Source organism: Macrobrachium nipponense, chromosome 2, assembly GCF_015104395.2.
Source record: "Macrobrachium nipponense isolate FS-2020 chromosome 2, ASM1510439v2, whole genome shotgun sequence".
Classification (NCBI taxonomy): Eukaryota; Metazoa; Arthropoda; class Malacostraca; order Decapoda; family Palaemonidae; genus Macrobrachium; species Macrobrachium nipponense.
The window spans coordinates 62,634,186-62,649,416 of record NC_087201.1 but is presented as its reverse complement, the minus strand read 5'-3'; the positions used below and the strand labels follow the sequence as shown (position 1 = coordinate 62,649,416).

The 15,231-nt window shown below is 38.8% G+C and overlaps 1 protein-coding gene across 12 annotated transcripts in view; it reads right to left on the bottom strand.

Annotated features, from left to right (window-relative positions):
* LOC135220649 (tight junction protein ZO-1-like) overlaps nucleotides 1–6,229 on the bottom strand; it is a 702,643-nt gene extending 696,414 nt beyond the window's left edge. For all 12 annotated transcript variants that reach the window (XR_010315743.1, XM_064257985.1, XM_064257979.1 and 9 more), the window contains exon 1: nucleotides 5,921–6,229. Coding sequence is in view for 11 of the 12 variants with exons in the window: in XM_064257985.1 (XP_064114055.1) it covers nucleotides 5,921–5,930 (10 nt within the window). In the remaining variant the exon portion in view is untranslated. The remainder of the gene's footprint in view (nucleotides 1–5,920) is intronic.
* Nucleotides 6,230–15,231: the final 9,002 nt, after the last annotated feature.

Here is a 15,231-nt window from a genome sequence, read left to right as displayed (position 1 = left end):
TCTTTCTGGAGGGAGATTCCCCTTCCAAACAATAACCTCTCCTCCTCCCTCTCCCCTCCTCTCCGTCTTCATATACTAAAGGTGTTTTCCATAAAGGTTAGAGTGATGCTGAATGTTCATCTATTCATTTCATTAGTCATTTACATTTATTCCTCATCGTTTTCTGTATGTAAAACTGTTTATTCCCTAAAAAACTTATTTTTGTTAATATTTTTGGGGTCTGTAACACATTAATTGTATTTACATTATTCCTTTTAGGAACCATGGTTTCAGTTTTCATGGGAGGTACTGAAACGGATTATGTACAAAAACAAAGGTTCCACTGTACATGGAGATTGATTGATTGAGTTATCTGGCGTCACACTGTATATGGAGAGCGCCTTGACTGGTACATGGCTGGGGAAGATATTCTGAGATAGACAGACATCTCTGATGCTGCTCTGTGAGAAACAACTCTCGCTCAGAGAAGATACTGGATAGTCTCCAGTCGTAAAGAGATAGGGACACTACCAAGCGGTTGTTTCTCATGAAGTGGGGTTGACACATAAGGTTGTGTCTTGGAAGAATTTCTCTTGGAGCTTCTGACTGTTGGGTTAGGAGATTGGGGAACCATTCCATGCGAGGCTACATGGGAGTAACTAAGGTCGTTCTGAGAGGCCATTACCATTTTCAAAACCTGACAGATTAGGCAAAATGGAGGAAGGTATAATCCTCCAGATTCTCCAAAGGGTGTTGCAGGACGTCCTCTGCCACTGCAAAGGGATCTGGACCCATGGAACAAAAGACCTCTAGTTTCTTGTTGTTGCAAACAGGTCTAGTGAGGGCCTTCCCTACAGATGAAACAGCCTGTTTGCTGTCCTGATGCAGAGACCACTCTGTCCCTATGACCTGACTTTGATAACTTAGATTGTCCTCCACTACATTCCTCCTGCCTGGGATATATCTAGCAGAGAGGTCCACTAAATGATCTATCTCCCACTGATGGAGCACTATCAGGGAGTGAAGTTAGCGTGACACTTGATCGCCCAACAAATCAGGTTAAACAACAGGAAGTTGTAAGCTCAAGACTTGAATTATGGATGTGAAAGATGTCACCTAGGCACCACCAGCATTTGAAGTTTCTAGGAGGTCACTTATCCAAGTACTGACTAGTCCCAATGCTTCTAATCATGGATAGGAAAGACGTCTATATCCATCATCCTGGTATGCGTCTGGTTGACCGCAGTGCTGATGGTGCTACTGCAAACTCGTGCTCCCACACCATCAACAGAATGTGTCTGGTTGACCGCTGTGCTAAGTGTGCTACTACAAACCCGTGCATCCACGACGTCAATTGAGGATATATTTAAAATATTTTGTGAACATATTTTGTGAATTGAAATTTTTTTGTTTTGGCAAGTGCTTTATGAATATATTTTTATCCATAAAGCACTTGCCAGAACAAAAAAACTTCAATTCACAAAATTATATAAGAATCTAACTTAATTTCATTAAAAAGATAAATAACTTTTAAAAACCCAATATGAACATTGAAATAATCTGCTCCATCTGTTCAAATTCCAGCAATAGATTTTCCTTCAAGACTGAAACTACACAACTCATTACTATACTTTGAACTTTGCACCAGAAAGAAGGCCAAAATTGTACAATCTTTTCTTTTGCTGATACTTCTGGTTACACAAAAGTCTCTTATGATCTTGCCAGTGGCTCATTGCTGACTGCAGACCACTAAAAGTTTTTGTCTTATATCCTGATGGCTCTTACAGGAAAAAGAACCAAGTCCTCCCTGTTCAATGACTGCACAGGCAAGGATGGAATAACAAATAACAGTGCAAGACGAAGCTGGAAGGATATCTGTATTTTTTCTATGAAATCAGGAATGTACAACAGGCCAATACTTCTCATGCTCTTTATGTAAGTAACCTAGCTAGAGAGAGCAAGTAACTCACTTACCTGCCTAGTTGTGGGTTGGGCTACTAAAAATGTCTCCTAAGTTTTCACACGCTGAACATCTGTTTTAACAACAGTGACAAGCTCAAGGATGAAGGCCAAAGAGTCCCAGGTGGAGTTTACCTTTCAAAAGACTGCCACACACAAGACAAACCTCAATGGAAAGGTCTAGACCACTGTCCCAGCTCTTGAATACCTCCAGAGCAGTAAACAATAATGGCAGACCAAAGCTTTCCTCAATCTCTACATGAAAAGTAATAGTTCACAACTAGAGGAACAACCCTTACTACTACACTGGCTGCAGAACACTGCCCACTTGGCAAAGTATATCCCAGCTAGAGATTCCTTGATCAGGTTGAAGATACCGCTGGTAGCCTGGTACAAAAGGTCTCTCCTTACAATGAACTGTTGCATAGCCTCAAATAGTAGTTTGGATACTTGTGACTGAGGCTGGTGGTAAAAAAGGTTCAATAAGAGAGTTCCAGCTGCTTCCAAAGAATGCAGGAGATCACTAATGGTGGAAGTACCTCGTTACGTCTCCTTAATGCATCATCCATCTCACTGTATGCATCTGGGGCTGTATCTATAAATTAGTGGTACCATGATCCTTTACCCACAACAGAATCTCCACTGTCAATTGGCACATGAGAAGTAATTTGGTGTCACCTCCATTCCTGAGATAAGTTTTTGGGATGCCTTGTTAAACAAGTGGTTCTTAAATGCTTGCATGGCTAGCTGTACCTCACAGTAGTAGGTGAATGTCCCAACCTTCATTTGAGGCAACCATAAAAACCAACTGGTCTGGAATAGGAACCCTTAACTGAAAGTTCTGCCCATCTATTCACTGCGCTAGATAAGCATCCATTATGGCAGCCATCAAAGTTCAAATCCTAAGCACAACTCTTCACATTTAAGGCAACCGTTGCATTGAAGAGCTGAAATCATATCCAATTTTCAAGATGTCCAGGAACAAGGTTTCACTTCTTATGCATAATATGGATAAAAATCTATGAATACCCATACTTGCTGTTGATATCCATCAATTAAAGCACTGCAACTTAATAAACAGCAATGCATGCAGTAGAAGCATTATGTAAAGCAGCTGTATCACCATTTATGTCAAATTCATTTTTCTTTTCCCTCAAGTGGTGTCACAATACCAAATTATAGTAGTACTCTGGATGGTGTTGTCCTGATTAAGTGGTAACATGTTTTCTCAAGATATTCAACAATTTCAACTATTGCAAGGCTTACTCTTTCCTCTAGTATAGCCTAGGCATACCTGAGAATTTTGTAAGTTGATTTATACCTTTCATTAGTCTACTAATTTAAATAAAGCTACATAATACACAAGTTAGCTGAAATACATTAGTTAACTAATATGAGATTTCACATAAAATTTTACAAAGTTAAATTGTTAGGAGTCCTAGACATAGTGACTGCATGTAACCTGCCTCAGGTATTTTTCAACCAGCCCTATTAGATCACTGAAACAGTATTAATTAGCACAGAGCACAGAGGCATACACCTGTGTTATTTTCATGTTAAATACAAACAGCATAAGCTACAAACTTTTATTTTTGCCTCAGTTAATGGACTAGGCTTAATAGGTGAATCATGGTTTGGCCTTAAGTAATGGCCTTGGCTTAAAAGATGAATCATAGTTTGGCCTCAGTGTTAGTTGGCCAACTTAGCCTAGTAAGGATTTCACCACTGTGGGATTGGTAAGTACTAGCAGACCAACTTAGCCTAATAAGGACTTTGCAACTGTGGGTATAATTCTTACAATGTTTATTTTTTACAGGCTTAGTAAGGTATTAACAAGAGTAGACCTCTAATAATTGGATGAGTGGTCTTTATAAAAATTTTACTTTCAAAGAAAGAAGCCTGTTTAAGTATAAATTAATCATATCTTCATTCTTTACCTAAATATACTATACAAAAAACTGAGTGCTGCTGGCACAGACTACCAAAATGTTAAAGCAAGGGCTAGAATTTTGTTCTGACATGGGTGTTTCACCAGTTCATGTTGATGTTGTAGCTTGTCTTACAAGAAAACAACAGTACTAGATTGACTATGAAAAATAGGGTAAACAGCCTGCAATATTGCTACTTGTTACAAATACCGTAATGAATTTGGGCTAGTCATCAATAAACAATGTTCGATGAATATATCAAGTATTGTATAGTAGTACCATTATTCTTAGTTTAGTTCTCTCAGGAATAACATGTTTAGCCAAGCTCTAAATTTATGTTTGCTTCAATATGAATAAAGTGAAACCTGAATGTACAGGGTCAGTAAGAATGTCAGAATGACCATAGCAAACCAAACTGCCTCAACAATAAATCAAAATGTTTGTAATTGAGATTTTCACTCATGCAATTTACTATTTAACACTGTTTTTTTTTCTTTTTTTTTTGATTACTGGTACTGGAAAATGTAACTTTCCTGCTAGTTTTCAGCATTTGTTAATGATTTTTTCCCATTTACAATGTGTAAATGTCAATTATTTTAAACAAGATCTTGAGTTTATTATTACTTTATTAAGTTTATTTTTTCATCATTTGCCTTAAAGTCAGAGTTGAATATCTCAACTGTGCAGCACAATAGAATTCAATATATATCTTAATATTGCCTTTGAGCATCAGTTGTGAAAATAAGAGAAAAGCATTTGGATCTAAGAAGCTAAAATTAAGTTTTCCTTTGACCATTCATTTTTCCATATGTACCACCAAGTGTTCAATACCAAACACAGACTTATTTTGTGCTAGAAAAATACTGCAATGCTAATATGATCAATACTGTAGCATTATCTAAATATATATCAGCTATTCCTATGTAACATATACATAAACATTTGGAAAAAGAGAATGGTACATAATGGAAAAACAAATGGTTGTATAAGTTGTTCATTCCAAGTCCAAATAATTTCCTCGACTACTGTGCTCCACAACTGAACTGAGTCATTCTACCGAGTATGGTAAATGATAAAAAATAAACAAAGATGTTTTAATAAACAGTGAATTATACTATCTCACAAGATCACAGTAATGAAGGCAAATGACTGCCATCCAAAACAGCATGAACGTCATGTTCTGAAAACTGTAATAGCCTAGATAAATTTAATTTTAAGAAATTGAAAAGATAGTTTTATACAATGAATTAAATACATTAAGGTAGCTTCAGTTTTCTTACAAATTGTTACCAGCCTGTGTCACATAAAAAACACAATATTTGCTCAAGAAACACAGGCTAAATAGCCTGTAATGTTGCTAAATGTTACATACCTATGGCCTAACAATTTACGTTAGCCATGGATGAATGGTGTGACAATTATTTACCATTATTTTTAGTCCAGATTGTAACTAGTTTGTGATTGTGAAATGCAGCTTAGGCTAGCTCATTGTTTAAAAGTTAAGTCTAGCGTGTGAGTGTCAATCTTTATTACCTAGGTATTTCCCCCAGTTTGTTTTAAACTGAATCAGTTGAAGCCTACTACTAGTAATGTCAAGATAAGTACATGCTGATGGGAGAAGTTTCAAGCCCCATAGGCTAAGCCTAGTCTGTCAACAACTAACCATAACTGATTTAGGTACTTGGGAGGACAACTGATTAGCCTAGGCTTAGGCCTACCTAGCCTAGTTACTATTCCGGGAAACAAGAGCTGAAAAAGTGGTCAGGTCAACCTTTGAGCCCTAACCTACCTAATTAGGGTAGGCAATACATTTCAAACAACCGCTGACTCGGTGGGGTTTTGTTTTTCATTCAACATTTAAAAAATGCACTGACACTTTCCAAAAAACCAGCCTCCTGTTCACTTTACAGAAAGTGAAACCACCACTCGCGACTTGTCTAACCTACCGTAGAGTTTCGCTGTCGACTTTGACAATGGTCAGTCACGCTAAACGAAAGCTTCTATTGATACGTGCTATTTTGCAACTTAACAACAACCATCAAAAAGTTACTTACTACTGTCCATCTTTGGTGTGGGCGGTGAGAGCACAGGCACAGAAATCACAAGACGAGTCGGCAATGATGATGCGGGCTCTCAATTGTCATTTCCCGTCGATGATCGCCTCGCCAACTCTTCATTGATTTTTGCGCATAACGCACACAATTGTCACCTTTTCGTGTCTCTGTGGATACTAATGTGCTTTATAAACCACTAAAGGGCATCAGTGAAACACAAATACTTGTCAAAATCACACCATTATTGATTTTTCGCTAACATCTTCGAAAGAGTGTACCAGAGACTGTTCTTGGCCATTAATTTTGTTTGGAATGTATTTCTCAGCAAATTCTAAAAAATAGAAAATGAGAAATGTTAGAAAAATTTTGATAAAATATGTATATTTTGTTACTCTTAATATAATATTTATTGTTTTTTTAAATATTAAAGTGTATGTAAACAAAAAGAAGTTATTCAGTTTTTCTTGTGAAATAAGATTTACGCGTCGTACAGGAAGGGGTCAATGCGCCGACGGGTCACTAAAGAGGGGTTCATTGGTTTCTTTTATTGCCTTTTCAACTGAATTTGTTTTATGACATTATTATTTAATAAGTAAGAAAAATCGATAAAGAACGTACGAAGGTGCCGAAGTTCCGAAAATCTCATTTCTCTCTACGACCGTTCAATACATTATTAAAGGGCTCTTTATCCGAACTGAAATTAAAGAGCGCAGAATTCCCTGCAGATAAGAGGCTCTTTAAAACTATCTTGCCTTTTGGAGATATAAAGCTCCTGATGACTTTTTAATAAAAAGTTTTTATCTGGGAACTGGACTGCTTTAAATTAGTTGATGAATGTCCCCCTAATTACGACATAATGAGGATGTAGCTTTGTAGGATTTAAAATTACTTCTCTGATATACCAATGGTCGCGTTTAACAAAACCAGATTTACACTTAAGTGATTTCGTGAAAAACTCATCTTCAGTCCCTGTCAGGAAAAAAGTATTGTACTACAAAGGACCAAGCAAGTGGTGTTCACTGCAAGCTTAAAGCCCCTTCCGAAAATCCATAACCAACACGTGATACTACTTTTAACACCTCAGATAACCTCATTTTTATCATGCCTAACACTTCAACAAAATTATGATAATATTACACTACGTAAAAACACTTTCGATATCGTTTTTTTTATAAGATAATCTAATAACTTGTGATTATTGAGTCGGTTTTCGTTACAGGTAATTGTTTGTGATCTATGAGCGCAAAGGAATAAATTTATTGGTAAAAATGTTATGAAAAATCGTAGGAATGAATGTAAGGAGAACTGAGCTGCCATTCTTAATGTAAAAAATGTAAGGAAACTGAAATGCGAGAGATGTCAATCGCGAATTCGATAACGATAAACATTCAGCAGAGTTGTGCAAAGGCCGTCATTGAGAACAAAGGTAATAGAACTGGATTGCGAAACAAACCGTTCTAATTTACGTCAACGCCTCCGTGAAAATAAGACATCTATAACCTCTGGCGTGACACAGAAGAGTAATTACGATTAGATGGAGTCGACTGTGCAAAATCAGTAATCTGATCTTGCAACCGGTGTTTTCGGAAGTGTTCCATTTTTCTCTTTCGCGGTGATTAAGACATAATCATAGATATGACATTGTGCAAAAGTGTACAATCTACACGGTAAGAGAAGATTATATATATATGTATCATTATATATATATAATAATATACTATACTATATCTATATATATATATATATATATATATATATATATATATTGAGTGTGTGCATATGAAGCAGTTGATGTTATATACTAAGAAAGTTTTACAGTACGGAGGGTTCATCCACGATTCGGCAATTAAAGTATGAATGTGGCAGTGATGTGTGTGTGTGTTTTTTTTTTTAATCAGGAACCAACTCCTGTCAGCAAAAATGTTGATATATATATATATATATATATATATATATATATATATATATATATATACTATGTGTGTGTGTGTTTCAGCTTCTCCTTAACTTAAGAGCTAAACTGCTTTGTCAAAACTGGCCATGTTTATAATTTCTGAGTCATACCACAATAAAAGGAATTATCATATTATAAGTGTCCTCTCTACCAGGGGAGTTCTTGATCTTAAGATGAGGAGTGGTGCATCGCCTCTCTCTCTCTCTCTCTCTCTCTCTCTCTCTCTCTCTCTCTCTCTCTCTCTCTCTCTCTCTCTCTCCTGCGTATTGATTTTATCATGCGCTGACAGGGCTTATGGACATTTTTCATGATTTGAATGCTACGCCGTCGACCTTACCGTAATGCTTTATAGCAGTGTCTGTGTTCCGTGTTTATTTCCCTATGTGTGAATGTACATGCCGTGATTCACTCCATAATCACCAGTTACTGACTCGTTTGATTTCCTCCGATGTCCCGCCACCTTCTGCTTTCGTCCCCTCTTCAGCTTTTGGATCTGATTTACCTACGCTTAGGGAATATCTGCCTGCTGCTATAAACTGCATAGTCCCCATCAATTCCTTCTTTCAAGGTATCGGGTACACGTAGTACAGTCGACGCGATGGAACGTTTTATCGCCATATGTTTCAGATGAAGCAATGAGAGTATATTTTTCCCGTGTTTCAATGCACGCGCGCGAGCGCCCTCTGGTGCGTTGACCGACGTGCAGTCACTCCTTGAATGATGATCTGGATTTGACTGAATTCTTCACATTTTAGCTAATAACACGCTCACTGAGATATGGGTACACCCGTATGTTGTTAATAGCCTTAATGGGGAATGATGGCTTCGCGTTTGTTAGATACAACATCAAGGTTTCTGTTGAATGTCGGACTTTTATTTCGGATACCGGAAGAAAGCCGTGAGTTACAAAGCTTTCAGTGACACTGCACATCAGATGTCAAATAAAACCGACCGCTAAGGAAAAGGAAAGGACGTCATTCCTGCCGGTGGAGGAAGTGTCCTCTCACCGAGCACTCCCTGGCGAATTTAGTTTTGCTACCACTATAACATCTTTTTGAGAGCAGTCGTTATCAGTGTCATTTTATAATTTCGCCGGTACGATTACCACTACTATTATTTTTTTCTACATTTGTTGATTGCTGTGTTTGTTGTCATGATATTTCTGGTGATACCTGTGCCGCTGCTAGGCGGTATCCATTCTAAGAGGATGATGGGGTGCAGCGAGAAGGACGTTCCGGGATATAGGATTTCTATTTGGGGGTCTGTCATTTGTCTTTTATTATTAATATTTTTTTTCTTTTTCGAGGGTGGGGGACTTGGGTGGATGTGGGGGGCGATTGAGACGTAGCCGTGCTGCTACGATTTCTCTTGCGACTTCTACTATCACTATGGCAGTCGTTGCTATCGTTGCTGTCAAGGCACTCCTCCTTACCTGGGCTGTTATCATCGAACGGAATAACAAAGGAGCCAGCAGGAACGTAACCGGGCGTATTTCTTCGCTGCCAAGAAGAAAGTTCAAATATCAAAGGCCATCCAGCTCTATATGAGGTGCAGCTTTACGACCCGGGTTGTCATCACGACGATGAACGCGAAATGAAAGTCAATGGGTCTTATGAGTGACTCCAGCAGAGCACAGCATTCCTTATGCATTCCTCCAAGTACCGTAGCTGTAAAGATGAAACAGGAAATCAAGTCTTCGCCCGAGCTTTATGGAACTGTATCTCTGAAAAACTGGATGATGACCAGTTATTATTATTATTATTTTTATAATTATAATTTTATTATGATTCACAAGATGACTCCAATGTAAATGGAACTAGGCCACAGGGGCCACTGGTTTGAAATTCAAGCTTCCAACGAAAATGGTGTTCATTTGGAAGGAGCAACAGACGGTAATATGAAACAGAAAATAGGAAATCAGTTATCAGAAAAGAAAAAAAATATTCTAAAAAAATTTATAAGTACAAATGTATAAAATTATTTCTATGATGATACTAATGCCAATAACAAATGAGTAAAACACGACTTTTCACAAGTCCGCAGAGGAGACAGGAGAGGAAGAACTGTTCCCAGCTGGCGATCGCAACCAGATATCTGTTTACAGAAGAAGGTCAAGAGAGTCAGTCGTATTTCTGCGCCCTGACACAATCATCTGTCAAAGGTTTAGAGAAGGGACATTCGGTCTCCCTCTACAGGCGTTACCAATGATCGACGGGGGAACAGTAAATAGTGCCATCTAAGTAATTAACTTACCATGAGCGTAAGAAGGGAATATTGCTAAAAATAATTATGGGCGACGATTAGTCTTTAATAAGCGCTGCAATGAAGTCGGACGTTAAATTCAGCATTATCAATAGTGTGCGTCCATAACTTTACGAGCTAACCTCTACGGAAATTAATGTTCATAGCTAACTAACCACAAATGAAAAAAGAGAAAAACCGAGTAAAGCCTGCGAATAGCAGGAAGAGAGAGAGAGAGAGAGAGAGAGAGAGAGAGAGAGAGAGAGAGAGAGAGAGAGAGAGAGATGGTAAACCAGTGCTCCGGCACATAGAAAGCTGGCGCTGTATTACAGATTTCGTTCAATTGACGTGCATCGCCAACCATAAAATTTCCAGAAAGCCTGCTCCAAACACTTTAGAAGATTGTTAAAAAAAAAAAAAAAAAAAAAAAAAAAAAAAAAAAAAAAAAAAAAAAAAAAAAAAAAACTACGGGTCCTTGTAAGTGCGACGCTTTTAGAAATGAGTAGCAAGCACTAACTAGAGGAACAGACACCTCCTAGAACAAAATGAGAAGAATTCCCGGTTGGAGCCTGTGGGGCGGACAAGCCGGAAATAATCTGACAGTGGCCTAAATGATGAACACCCGTGTCGGAAAATGGAGCCCACATCTTTGAGCGATTCCGTTTAAAAGATAAAGGTCCTTGGATGGGGCTGACATCCTTTAGGAGGTTAGTTTTCCAACGATGGCCTCACAGAAGGGCTGAGGAAAGTGGCAAAAACATCACCATCTACAGATATAATCTCCGTAGGGGAGTAGCGCCACCAGTGCACCTCACGGGATGCACTACAGACATTACTAAAAATGTTTTGCAGCACTCCTTTGGCCTCTAGCTACAACCCCTATCATTCCTTTTACTGTATCTCCATTCATATCTCTCTTCCCTCTTGCTATGCACCCTCTCCTATCAATTATTCCACAGTGCAACTGCGAGGTTTTCCTCCTGTTAGACCTTTCAAACTTGCGTACTCTCAGTTTCCTTTCCAGCGCTAAATGACCTCATAAGTCACAGAGATTGGCCTTTGGCCTAAACTCGATATTCCATTCCACTCTAAAGATATAAAAAAACATTGCCAACAGTAAGATGGTTATGTATTTTTAATGGAGACGAAAGGATGGTTTAGGAGATGAAAGTAACCTCAACTATTATCAAGAGATTCAGCCATCATTACACAGAATCATGCCACAGTTCAACATAAGCAAAAAAAAAAAAAAAAAAAAAAAATGCAAAAGTGATACTACATAGCATCGGTGACGTCTGTCTCGTATCTCGCTGATCTAGTCTAAATTTTTGTTAAGTAAGGGAATTATTTCCTCTCTCATCTGGAGAAACCAACTACATGAACCGAGATTTACACTTTTGCATAGTGCGTCGTCTTCTCATCAAAACCAACATTTAGGTTACTGGTTACTACTATTTAAAACTTCATAAACAACTTTATATATATATAGTATATATATATATATATATATATATATATATATATATATATATATATATATATATATGTGTGTGTGTGTGTGTGTGTCTATATACATAGACTAACTAAGTAACGATCACAAACAAAAGCACCCATATCAGGCCTACGACAAATAAGAAACTCTGAGCGGCGGCGACTGAAGTTAGATCGTCACAGTTACGCCCAATAAAAGAAAGACAAAGCAGGAAATACACTTTTAAGATAAATTCTTTAACTGCCTAGATTTATGGCCTGAAAATATCAAGGTTATCATCCCCTTAACCATTCGGACCCAGAGGTTCGGGAGCCGTTTAGACCGTAGTCTGGTGTGCCTTATTTTTCTGTTCTAGATTCTCTCTCTCATCCGAGATATGGGCGTTATTTCATTCCGGCGATAAGCTCAGCTATATGAAAGGCCCACCACTGAAACGGACGATGAATATTTCATCTGAAACTAAAGTAACAGAAAGCTGACTGGCAAAACAAAAGTAAACGGATCTGGTGCAAACAACTACAAAATCCTTTCTGCAACTGGGTGCCACCGTACACACGAGAGCGGACTCAGACGTGCGAGCACACACACACACACACACGCACGCACGCAGAATGGGCAACACCACATTGTCGTTATTTTCATTATTCCCACTTTTTTCCAGGTGGAAAATTCCCACAGGAAACGGAAACTCCAATAATACAAATTTTACCGTCATGGTTATGGGCATGAGGGCGGTCGACAGGAAATAAACAAACTAGTACATAGGAGCGCAGACCCAGTTAAGCAGCAGCCGGGAGCGGCCTCTGGTATTATTATGATTATAATATTATTGTCATTAGTGGATGAGACGCGCACAGGATCTGTATTCATTCATTACAATCGCTCGAAACAAATCATACTGATAGATATCATAAGTGAGGGGTTAACGAAACAAAAAATGTATAATAAGGTTAGTCGATTCGTCTAGATTAAGCTGCCCACATGACAGCACGGGCTCTTGCTCGTGGGTAGCCCGGGTTTGTAAGTTAGGAAAAAGGCAAATTTTTGTATAATTTGTCATATTTACAAGGACCCTTTTAAAATAGCAAAAGCAGCAAATTTCTGTAACATTTCATTTCCTGCGCATTTATGAAAACATGCTAAATACGGTTTCTTGTAGGATGACAAAACAGATTATTCTGAGAAGTTTTATTCTCCACGGACTCATGAAAAGCTGAGGGACAGAGTCCCTTCTGTGGATAACTGAAATAACGATGGCGAAATCTGAAGTGGCGTCTCATCGGCAAATAACGCGATTTAGCAAAGAGAAGACGGATATCGGAGAGAAAATGGTTGGGGAAGGGTTGCAAATAAGACGCCAGGAGAGCACTGATGGATAAATCAATATAAATTGCTTACGTAATCTCGCCATTTTAGATGTATCGCAACGTTTATTCCTTTTCTAAAGGAACCGTCTCCATCTTCCATACGATTATACGGGTTCGCAGTCTGAGTTTGCCAATACACACGGGGGCTCACATACATGATGTGATGAGCCGATGCAAGTGTTGCAGTTCGTTATGATTCTTCGATTTAGCTTGCGCGCCCGCCTCCCCGCGCGCGCGTGGGTGCACACACACACACACACACACACACACACACACACACATATATATATATTATATATATCTATATATATATATATATATATATATATATATACTATTATCATCCGTGTCTGTATAAATATCTACATGTAGATATATACTCAGAGAGAGAGAGAGAGAGAGAGAGAGAGAGAGAGAGAGAGAGAGAGAGAGAGACGGATTCATACACGACATTGGAAACAACAACATGTCGCCTTGTCTTAATTCCACGGAAAAGAAAAATGAAATATACCGAGGTAAAGTTGTTGCTTGCAACACCTTGACAAGATCAACAAAAACGACGACGAAGGAGCACCTATTTTCCTGCAAAAGAAAAAAAAATTAAAAAGTCTTTTATACCTACTCTTGGCCCCTTACCCCCCCCCCCCCCCACACACACACACTTTCCTTTCTGTACTATTCTTCTCGTCTCCCTTCCAGTGTGTAATGCTGCTGACAGACACCTCGCTTTGAATTCGGAAGGAATGTGACTAAGGAACCCCATTTCTCTTCTCTGTTTCCCGAGGAAAGCCTTTCGTTGTTATGCACTCTACTTAATTGCATTCTTCTCTTACTTCGTTTATCCTTTTCTTCTCCCTCTCTGCTTTCTTCCAGCCCCGTCTTCTCTCCTTGCCGTGTAAGCCAATATCCCCTAATACGCCCTTCTATCAGAAAAACGCAGGAGGAGCGGCCTTCTTTAATAGACGCGCGCCCAGCTACCCTCATTATCATTCCGGGTTTCGGGGAACATTTTTTTCCACCCCATACACACACACACACACACAAACACTGTGCTTTCATTTGGCATCGATTCGCGTTTGCTCCACTCCTCATTATTTCGTTATCCTTTCCCCCTCGCTCGTTACTCTGATCCTCGACTGTTTCTTTTGTAGTCAACAAATAATCTTGATTTCCCCTTTGAAGACCGCTATTTCATTTATTTCACTTCTCCCTCCTCTAGGCTTTTTCTTTTCTTTCTTTTCTTGTATCCTTTCTCTTTTTCATCACCATTAGTGTCTCGTTATCGCCATTATCTTCATTTCTTCTTTCGCACTTAACCAGTTTCATGACCATTTTCATTCTTACTTTCCATAATCCTTTCCCGATTATTCTCATTCTCCTCCTCCTCCTTCTCCTCCAGCTCATTCTATTGCCATTATGCCCCTCTTCCTCTTTCCCCCTTCCACTCGCTCCGCACTTTTCCTCCGTCTCATTAATCCCTTTCATTAAAGGAGAAATATTTTGGGACTGCTCTTTCCTCCTGCTGCGCCTTCTCATGAATCGATACATAAAGAACTTCTTGCCATATTGGACTGTCTACATCCGCATGGAAGGTCCGCCTTCTTTAGAATAGAATAGAATATAGAATTTACGCCATAGGCCAAGCGCTGCTGGGACCTGTGAGGTCATTCGGCGCTAAAAGGGAAACTGAGAGTAAGAGGGTTCGAAAAGTGTAACAGGAGGAAAACCTCAAAGCAGTTGCACTCTGAAACAGTTGTTAGGAGCTGGTGGAAAGTAAGAGGGAAGAAAGAAAATGTGGACGGAGGTACAGTAAAAGGGGTGCAAGGGGTTGCAGCTAAGGGCCGAAGGGACGCTGCAAAGAACCCTCAATAATGCCAACAGTGCACACACGAGGTGCATTAATGGCACTAACCCCCTACCGGGGGCTTTCTTTAGAGATGCCCAGTTCCTTAAAGAGAGAAAACCAGCAACAATATTTATAACGCTTCGATTTCCAGGACAAGCAACGATCATCCAATTTTATGTGATCGTATGACTAGAAGAGTTCAGTTGATTTCAACGGTGCAAAGGCAATTTTGGATCCGTTGCAATGTTCGTCGGACTTAAATTAAAATATATAAATCAGAAATCTTTTAATGGATAGCAGACAACAGAAAAAGAGATGCATTTCCGTTTGCTTTTGCAATATAATCGCTCATACTTGATCCCATGAAATAATAATAATAATAATAATAATAATAATAATAATAATAATAAT